This window comes from Cloeon dipterum, chromosome 2 (genome assembly GCF_949628265.1).
Source record: "Cloeon dipterum chromosome 2, ieCloDipt1.1, whole genome shotgun sequence".
Classification (NCBI taxonomy): Eukaryota; Metazoa; Arthropoda; class Insecta; order Ephemeroptera; family Baetidae; genus Cloeon; species Cloeon dipterum.
The window spans coordinates 25,239,279-25,249,489 of record NC_088787.1 but is presented as its reverse complement, the minus strand read 5'-3'; the positions used below and the strand labels follow the sequence as shown (position 1 = coordinate 25,249,489).

The 10,211-nt window shown below is 37.2% G+C and overlaps 1 protein-coding gene across 1 annotated transcript; it reads left to right on the top strand.

Annotated features, from left to right (window-relative positions):
- The first annotated feature begins 304 nt into the window (after positions 1–304).
- Positions 305–9,644, top strand: LOC135937538 (macrophage mannose receptor 1-like). The gene is made up of 34 exons (XM_065480690.1): positions 305–1,915; positions 1,969–2,026; positions 2,660–3,259; positions 3,323–3,557; positions 3,997–4,064; positions 4,118–4,149; positions 4,216–4,324; positions 4,382–4,529; positions 4,582–4,664; positions 4,717–4,857; positions 4,917–5,064; positions 5,181–5,266; positions 5,322–5,353; positions 5,417–5,525; positions 5,590–5,740; positions 5,811–5,893; positions 5,948–5,973; positions 6,134–6,242; positions 6,298–6,445; positions 6,498–6,583; positions 7,047–7,187; positions 7,251–7,398; positions 7,458–7,540; positions 7,597–7,625; positions 7,684–7,792; positions 7,843–7,990; positions 8,041–8,123; positions 8,173–8,204; positions 8,259–8,367; positions 8,563–8,713; positions 8,770–8,858; positions 9,099–9,124; positions 9,177–9,285; positions 9,339–9,644. The coding sequence occupies exons 1-34, from the start codon at positions 1,874–1,876 to the stop codon at positions 9,536–9,538; spliced, it is 3,951 nt and encodes a 1,316-aa protein (XP_065336762.1). The 5' UTR covers positions 305–1,873; the 3' UTR covers positions 9,539–9,644.
- Positions 9,645–10,211: the final 567 nt, after the last annotated feature.

The window sequence follows — 10,211 nt, the reverse complement described above, 5'->3', positions numbered from 1 at the left end:
TGATAGGCTTCAGAGCGGAAACATTATCTGTCTTTAAGTGCCCCCCACACGTGAAAAGTATTGCGTCACGTCGAGGGGGGAGAACAGAATGGAGAACTGAACCCCCCGTTGTTCACTTATCGCACCCCTCACTGTAAGCAATTTCGTGGCCTTGCATGTAGCATTTTATCGATTATTTTTAGCAACAACCTCCTGCACAGAGATCATTTTTTGTGGGCCACTGGGGTTACGCTAATATTAAATCGGTAGAGGGATTTTTATTATTTGAAAAAAGCCTAATTTCACAATAACAGCCTATGATTTTAAAAAAGACTTTGTTAAAAAAGGTATGGTTAGTGTTTTTTAATGTTCTTTCCCAAGTGCCATCCTTCACTGTATTGTATCTCATCTTTTCGGAGTTATTCAACCGCTTAGAGAAGAATAGCTTTCACTCACTAGCCTGACCTGGGCGGCGTTGGTGGCATTGAGGTAAACAAGAGCTTTATTACATAAATGATTTATTGTAGAAGTCATCAGAGAGAATCACAACTCAATGCACCTAATCGTCTTGAGTGCTTGAATTAGGATGAAGGATGCGGATTATAGCAGCACTCAATAGATTTGACAATCATTTTGGGCATTATTGCGTATCTTATATAAATAGCTATAGCTCTTATCTTTGAGACATTCCCTCTTTATTGCAGAGCACGATGAGATGTCACTTTAATATGGATAAGATACTTTTTTATTTGTGTGGTACTTACTAAAGCATTTTTCAAATTTGAATAAAAATGCGAACTTCATTTTTAACATTAAAATCTAGAGCAGTATCATCAGCATATTTTGCGATCGCCTTAGCAATAATAGGGAAATCGCATTTTAAATGTAAAAATATCGCATTGATCATTCACATTATAAGAACTTTGGCATTTTTTTGTAATCGTAATTACGGTAATTACTGAATCATGTGTCCTCTATATTTAATTTTCTAAAAGTAAAATAATAAGCTACAAAATTTGTGCCAAAAACCCAAGCCTTGCTTTAAAGTGGCACACAAATAACATACAAAATTATAACTTATTAGATAGACTTTTGAATTAAATTAATGTCACGCTAGTTTCTTTAAATTGATTACAAAATTTGAATTCCTTTAAAAAATAAAGGAATGCAAAAAAACCTATGTTCCGTCCTCTTGAAGCCTGAAAAGGATACAGTCCCTATAATGTAGCGGCGCAAAAATTTTGTTAACCACAATGTGAATGGAAAATAACATTGTAAGCTGAAAATATAAGATTCATTCAATTAGTACATTTGAGTCAATATTGCATAAGAAAATATTTTATATTAAACCACAAAAAATAAGCTCAAAATTCGATGTGCAAATCAGTGATTTTAATTAACTTGATTCAAATAGGAAAGGTTCAAGAAAACGTTGGATGGTTAAGTGTTATATAATTTAAATATGTTCTGCATACCATGCGCGCACAGACAGTTACATCATGAATCTATTGTTTCAAATCATGCCATTGCTAAATTGCTATATTATGTGTACTTTTTATGAGAATTTCGACCTAATCTCCCTTCCCTTTTTGTGACGTATTTATTTGCTGGCAATTTACCTGCAATTCCGTTCCGACGTGCTTGCCACGTATAGTAAATAGCTAATATTCATCACATTACTCATCACAGTAACAGCGAAAAACGTGAAACGCAAATCAAAGCAATACTTGTTGGAAGAGGCCAATTTAATATTCAACCGCCTGAAGAGCATCCGCTTTTCTCGGAAAATATTTTCGCTCCGCATTGGAAATACGTTTTTTCTTTTGCAAACTGGCAGGAAACCTATTGGACGCGTGACAACCCCATCATTAATTGAAATCGGTCAAAAGTGAGAATGTACCCGCTCGCGCTCGCTGTGGCCACTTTTGTAGCAGCGGTAAGTTTTGCGCCAGGCACAAAACAGTTCAAAATATTAATATTTCGGAATAGGACTTTTCCAGCAAGAATGCCACCAACCATAGTTTACTCCGTTATCCAATTCACAAAGGTTCGTGCATCTTGACGGTCTATTTATTGTATATAATTTATATTTAATTACGAGCATTTAATGCTCGTGTGTATGGGAAATTCCTTACGATGCACAAAGAAAAATTCGGGAAAAGTGATGCCATATATTATATCTCCATAGGGATAAACGGTAAAAAATCGTTGTGAAAATGACCAACGTGTTAAAGCTTAAAAATAGACAAGAAGAAATTGGATGTTACGACTTCAGCGAGTATTTTGTGTGCGAATTTCCTTCTGCAAATTTAATTTGACTAATTTGATTCGATGGTTTAATACATGTATTTTTTACACTTCGATCGGTGGGGTGTAGATAACAATAAGTTCTTCAAAATAACAACGGAGTAATCACGCATGACGTTGACAATTAGATTGAGCATAGGCCTAACCTAGAATGTATTGGATGAAGTTTATAGCCTGGATAACTGATGAATTAAAAAAAACAGGAAATTTTAAAAACGCACCAAGTGAATTAATCTAAAGCTTTTAATTTATTTCGTGCCAATATTTTTTATCCATCTTTGTTCTTTGTTCCAATCTCAATTTTAGATGACTATTTTATTATGAACAGAGAGTATATTGAAACTAAAAATCATCAACATATTACTCTTTCTAGATGATTTTGAACCCTCACTAGACAAGACGCTTCACAAACTTGAAAAGCGCAGTCCACGCAGAACTGTCATCGTAATTACTAAACAAAAAAGACGATTCCAAATTATCAAGTGCTGCGGTATGGTGCGGTGCTCTAAGACGAGCAAAAACTCTACAAGGTTTCTCAAAACAACAAAGACAAACCAAAAGCCACCGAAACCAAAAATCACGGCTCCTGGAGGAGGAACTTTTCCCCCCGCCGGGAAAGAGCCACCGAACGCATTGGATCCTCTGGATCCAGCAAATCTTTCAAATCCTTCAGACCCTGTGGATCCGTCGAATCCTGAGGAACCATCAAATTCTAAAACTCCGTCAAGTCCTGAAGATCCATCAAACAGCCCTAATCCGGAAGATCCAATGAATCCAGAAGTGCAGAACCCATTAAATCAAACGGACCCTTTCAACCCGATAATAGATCCTAAAAATCCTGCTAATCCGTTGAAAACAGACCCTTTGAACCCTGGCGGGTCAGATCCTCCTTCAACTGCTGGTCCTAACTCGCCAAATCTTGCCAGTTCTAATAGCCCTTCAAACACTGTAGGGATGGATCCAAAAGCTACCGGTGAATAAAATAAAGACTTTGATTTCTTATTTTATCTCCATCACAATTCTTTTATTCTGCCAGAGGGTGCTGGCCTTGAAAGTACGATCACTGCAGCTGGAGGAACGTCTTCGCAAGGCGTAACCAATACTAGTCCTCGTCAAATCACCTCTACTCTGGCTCCGGGTGCAACAACTGTTGTCCAGGGAGCTTCAACGGTTATTTCAGGTGCTACGACTGTTACTCCTGGTGGCGCAGATACAACTCCAACTCCAGCACTAGGCACCAGAAGTACAATGCCAGGGCCTGGTGCAACAAAGTAAGGAAACATTAAGTTTCAAATATAAGTACATAGATAAAATTGATTAGGGGTCGATATCACTTTTTAGTATTTTTCTTATTGTTAGTGGTATATAAAATTGTTCAGTCTTACTAGTTAATTGTCAATGCAGTGGAAATAAATATGATAAAAAATGCATGAAATGTTGAAGGGAACTTGCAAACATATATGTATAGATTTTTAATCTATCGTCGCGTTAAGATCAAAATATCGGAACTTTTCACATCTCTTGCTAATTTTTGGTTGTATAAGAAATTTTTAACGTTGTTTTTCTGATTGTTAGAGAGAGTCGCATTTTTTTATTATAAAATTTTTGAAGTAAAATGAAAATATGCTAAAAATTGGGCACACATATATGTTATGCCTAAAGATTTATCAAATATGTGACTTAAATATTCAAACGTATTATACTATAAAGCACGACGACTCTACCGTCCGATCAAACTCCACCAACTACGACTCCTCCACGTCCACCCTGCTTTGAAAGTAAATTTATTATTTTAACTAAAGAAGCATTGAATATTAAACAATAAATTCAGGCAAATCAAATTACACTCTTTCCACCGAGAAGGTAAAATTTTAGATTTTTATTTATTCCGGTCAATGCATCAACTTTTCAATGCCCCTTATTTGCCAGCAAACATGGGCTAACGCAAGATTGGAGTGCCAGAAGAAAGGCATGGACCTTGTAAACATGGAAACCACGGAAGAAAATACCTGCGTTAAATTCATAATTGAAAATGCCAGTAAGTTCCATCAAGAAATTCGATTTCCTGATCACTCAGCGGTTTCCGATTTTTAAGAACAAACAGCGACTCCGTTTTGGCAAGCACTCAACAAAATCGGCCTACCAAGCTACTCTCAGTGGCTGAGCGGACAGTCACTCACCTACACCGATTGGAATTCTGGCGCCCCTGCGAAGATTGACACTGAAGACTGCTCTTTGATTTCGTAACTCTCGCGCCGCGTGTATCAAAATCTTTTCTTGAGCATTTTGTTCCAGCGGAGGAAAGTGGATTGGAGCCTCTTGCACAGACACCTACAACTACGTTTGCGAAACACCCCAGCCATTCGACATGTGCACAAGTGAAAATAATGCTTTTTTGACCAGCGAATTGGTGTAAAGTGTTATTCTTAGACGAGCAACCGGTTGAAATATCGAGTACAAAGTTGTCTTTTGACGATGCAAGGGCGGAATGTCAGAGGAAGAAAATGGATCTGGTTAGCCTGGAGACTCGAGATCAGAACACATGCTTCCAAAAGCAGCTCACCATGCTTGGCAAGATCATAAGGGACTTAATTAATTTAAAATGTTTATTAAAGATTTAAAACTGTTAGGGCTCGCCAGGGAACCCGTTTATATCGGTTTAACAATGACTGGAAATACGAACTACACGACTTGGGTTAACGCAAAACCTTTACTCTATCTCGACTGGGCAGCAGGCAACCCAGCCCAGTTTGGCACCGAAAAATGCGTGCAAGCCAAGTAAAATTGAATGCCAATCTCGCAACACAAATTAATTCATCTGTTTTTTTTAATATTTAAATAGCCATTAATGTTATAAATCATTTTTGTGGACTGATAATTTAAAAAATTTAAAGCAATTTCCATTGGTTTGATGTTGCTTGCACTGAACCCTTGAGATATGCCTGCGAAGATGCAGTTGTTCTTGACCCTTGTTTCAGCAGTATGAATAGCAAATTATTTTTTAATAACATTAATATGCACACTTTAATTTGCAGTGACAACAAAACACGTTCTTTCAAACGACACGGTATATATTTGATGGAACCATGTGATTGGTGTTGTATATTTTAAAATTTTAATGATAAAAAAGGCATCGTGGGCAGTAGCGAGATTAAACTGCAAAAAACTTGGAATGGAACTGACTTCTATGGAAACACCGCAGGAAAATATCTGTGTCAAGTCCATTTTAAAGTCTGCAGGTATTGAGTTTGGTGGCAAATTAAAATAAATATCCCTAGATATGTAACCTATATATATATATAGGCATAACGGCGGCTGATCGCGTGTGGCACTCTTTGAATATGTTTGGACAGCCGAATTATGACTCTTGGAACAACGGAGAGCCACTGACTTACAATGACTGGGCGCCAGGAAATCCAGCGCAGATACCCTGGGAGAGCTGTGGAGCTTTCGAGTATGTGTTTTTTTTTTGTGCCAAAAGTCAAAAGCATGCTTTAATTCCGATCTATTGTTATTATTCTTAGGTACGGGAGATGGGGAGACGTTCCATGCTCTTGGAAGTTGCGATATGTTTGTGAATCTGCACAAATTGACCCTTGCGATCCTGGTATGCAAAATTTAAAGTAAGAGGGTTTAACATTAAAATTACTTTGCCATCCAGATCAATTCGTTGCATCCACTTCTGTGGTAAGAAACTTAAAAATTCCCTGTTGCAATTTTAAACTTGATGGCACGTTGAAATTGGTTCAATGTCATTCTCGATAGTCAGTATTTTGAGTCAAGGCCTCGTTGGTCTAGGCACTCTTCACTCTTTAATTTTTCATTAAAAAATTCTTACGGTGTGTAGCTCACTTTTGACGCGGCAGTTATTGAGTGCAGAAAAAACGGGATGGCTTTGTCAGTACCTGAGACCAGAGAGGAAAACATTTGCATTCAGCGTTTACTTGACGAGAAAGGTTTGGAAATTTTTAAATCAAAATTTATCGCGATTAATTGAGTTCATTTTTCAAGGTTTGACAAACAACTTCGTTTGGAACGGTCTGAACAAGAAAGGCGCGAGCAATTACACCAAGTGGTATAATGAAGCACCGCTGACTTATCTGGATTGGAACAGAGGCGAACCAGCGCAGTTCCCTCATGAGCAGTGTGGAATGCATTTGTATTTATTTCTTCATTTGCACTCGAAACTCGACTCAATTTTTTGCAAACAGCTTCGCCCATTGGTACGATTTGCCCTGCGAATTATCAGCTTATTACGTCTGTGAAAAGACAATTGTTATCGACCCCTGCAAAGGACGTAAGGAGTGCAAATTTTTTAGAAAAGTTTGCCACTTATCTTATTTTAAGGAAACTTTTTATTCCATTTAAAATTTTGGACACATTTCCAGTTTATTTTGCTAATAGTTTAAAAGAAAAAGAGTAGTTAAAAAAGCGTAACGTAAGACATTCTAAAACATGGGTTAAATCCTGCCAAAATTTCGTTTATTGCAAAGGCACATTTACCCAGCATTGTGTGTATATATATATATATATATATATATATATATATATATATATATATATATATATATATATATATATAGTGTCTTCAAAATGTTTAATTTTTAGATTTCCGAGCAATGCACCAAGTCCAAATATTTTTATGTAGACTTTGTGAGTTGGATTCTGTTTAGACAAAATTTAAATTAAATGTGTGACAAACAGCAGCAAAAAACCGAAGGAAATCAAATTTGATTTATGGTCTTGCAATGTTTTCACAGTGCCTTCCACATACAAAGTTTCGACCGACACAAAGACCTGGGGTGGCGCAAGAGCCGAGTGCAAAAAGCAGGGCGGAGATCTGGTCAGCATCGACAGCGCGAAGGAGCACGCTTGCGTCAAGGACAAAATCGACTTGGCCGGTGAAATGAATTTCAAAAACACTCTAATAGTGGGTTAAAATTCACGTTTTGGTGCACTCGCAGGAAAAACTACAAGCATCGTTTTCCACGGTCTAAATAAAATGGGCTGGAGCAACTATACGTCATTGTACAGCGGAAGTACGCCGACTGCGACTTATTGGAAATCTGGGGAACCAGCGCAATTTAAGACGGAACATTGCTCTGCGTACAAGTTGGGATTTTAATTTAAAATATTAACCGTTTCAAGACGGTCCCATATAAATATTGCAGAGACGGTGCCTGGATGGACGTCGATTGTAAAGGATCGAACGCTTACGTTTGCGAATCCCCAGCACCTATCGACGTCTGCTCAAGTAATAGCCAATTTTCCCAAAAAGATGCGTAACTCATTTTCTATATCCCATTTTAGAATACAGTTTCTCAGTATCTACTGAAGCGGTAATATGGCAATGACAGAAACGTTTTTACGGGAAATTTTAATTTGTGAAACCTGCAGAGAGTGTATGACGATGCGCGGTTCGAATGCTTAAAAAAGAACATGACGATTGTGGATTTGGACAACCCCTCTAAAAGCATGTGCTTGCAACAGTACATCGCGGGACTGGGTAAAAGCCGAAATATTAAAAACAAAAACGACATACATTATTGTTCAAAGAGTTGTCGTCCACGCCACTCACAATCGGTCTCGACAAGAGAAGAACCCTCAATCATACAAAGTGGTCCAACGGCGAACTTCTGACTTTCACGGACTGGGACGTCAACAACCCTGAGGCATTTGCCAGCGAACATTGCGCTGTTGCCTTGTTCGTTTTTACATTTATTTTTGGGACATGAATTTTTAGTTGTACTTCAGAAACCATCACTGGCATGACTCGCCCTGCGGAGTAGCCTACAGATATGTGTGCGAGGACGACTACAAAGACCCATGTGCAGATTGTACGCAATGAATAATTAAAAAAAAACATTATAAGTAAATTTTTATTAGTTTCCACTTACACGATTGTCACAAACAACAACGTAAGAGTGCGAATCATAAAAGCTTATTAATATTTGTAAGTTCTAAATTTCCAGAAAAATTGGGTATTTGCATCAGACGAGTGCAAGAAACTGGGCGGAGATCTTGTGTCCATGGAGACGCCAGAGGAGAATTTTTGCGTCAGATATAAAATATATCTGGCTGGTATGACTATTTATAAATTGATTTCTTCACTTTGTTTTTCAGGAAAAATGTGACATGGCAAAATTTTTTTAAATTTTGCGAGCGTTTCTATAATCCTCATAAGATTATAAAATGCATTCCAGAGGGAATCTTTTTAATTATTTCATACATATTATACGCAAATCATTTGGCTGTAAATTAAGTATGAAATATCAGGGAAAAAGGACGAGCGGATGTGGCATTCTTTGAGCAAGTTGGGCACAGTTTACTTTAAGCAATGGGCAAACGGCGAGCCACTCACCTACAGTGACTTTGTCCCAGGCTACAATTTGAAGTCTTGGACTGGAGAGCATTGCGGTGGATTCGAGTAAGACTATTCTAACAGGCCTGGTCTGTTCCAATATAAAAATTAAATAATACTAGAAGTGGCATTTGGGGGGACATTCCCTGTACCTGGGAGATCCCGTACGTTTGCGAATCGAATCCAAGCCCCAAAGAAATTTGCATAAACGGTAGGTTAATTTTTTTATTCGATGGTAGATGTCAATATAAAGGTAAGTCATAATTTTTAGTTGAAATTTAAAGCAGCTTCCTTACTGTATCGCGTTCTCTTTTTCTTTGTGTCACTACAGAATGCAATATTTGAGTAAAAACACAAAATGTGAAATGAGACTCACAATATGAATAGCTTGCTTTAAACTGAGGTTAATAAAATATTTCTATGCACTTGATATTAACGCAAATTTTTGTAGGTCAATTTGAGGTTTACGCCATGCGAGTGAGCCACATATTCTATATTTCAAAGAATTTAACTAAAACAAATATTTAAGGTCAATTACGCCACTTCATTGCAGAGATGCAACGAGAGCGGAACTGCTCTCGCGAATATGGAAACCGTAACAGAAAATATTTGCGTTCAAAGAGCGATTCTGAGGAAAGGTGGATTTCCAATCTATTTAAGTTCATTTTACGTAAAAATTATAATGTAAAAGGTGCTTACAATAACTGGGTGTATGCGGGATTGAACAAAATCGGTCAGACCAACTACACGAAGTGGGAGAATGGTGCCGCTCTCACTTACAGCGGCTTCCCACCTGGCGAGCCAGCAGCGTTTCTTTATGAAAATTGCATTTTCAACACGCAAGTTTTAATTTCTTGTGGTTGTCTCAAAAAACTTTTTTTTTCATTTTAGAGAAGGCCAGTGGTATGATATTAGCTGCGATTTTGGAAACTACTATGTTTGCGAGAAAACTGTGTAAAGCAGGTCGTTATATTGATGAAAATAACAATATTTTCAAGAGAAATAAAACAATTTGGTGAATCTTGACAAAGTAAATTTGGTTTGATTTGAGAAACTTTTCAGTTTCGATTTTAGAACTCAAGCGCCATATCAAATGAAATTTTGGAATTTAACATAAAAATCTGTAAGATAAGGAAGGGCTGGGAAAATAATTGGATATTTACGTAATTGGATATCAGTCTCAGCAATTAAATAGCATATATTATGTTTTGTCCAGAGAGTTCATTAAAGTTGTATATTAAGGAATTAAGGATCTATGTACGAGCGCAGAAATAAATTAGTCTTTCTTTTGCCATGTGTCAGTAAGGTTTATTTCATTCCTCCCACAACACGCAACTTGAACACTTAAATAGATGTTAAAACAAGAAATAAATGCACATATCACTGAGGAGCCATATTAGCTTCTATGAAGATTATTTTCTGATGCAAATTCATGGTGCCAGTGAATGACGAGCGCAAGTTTTTAGTAATAGTACTCAGGCCTTAAAAATTGGGAAATGCTACTATATATAAAATAAAATATTGGTCTTGCGTCATAAGCGATACGCACAACGCAAAATAAGCA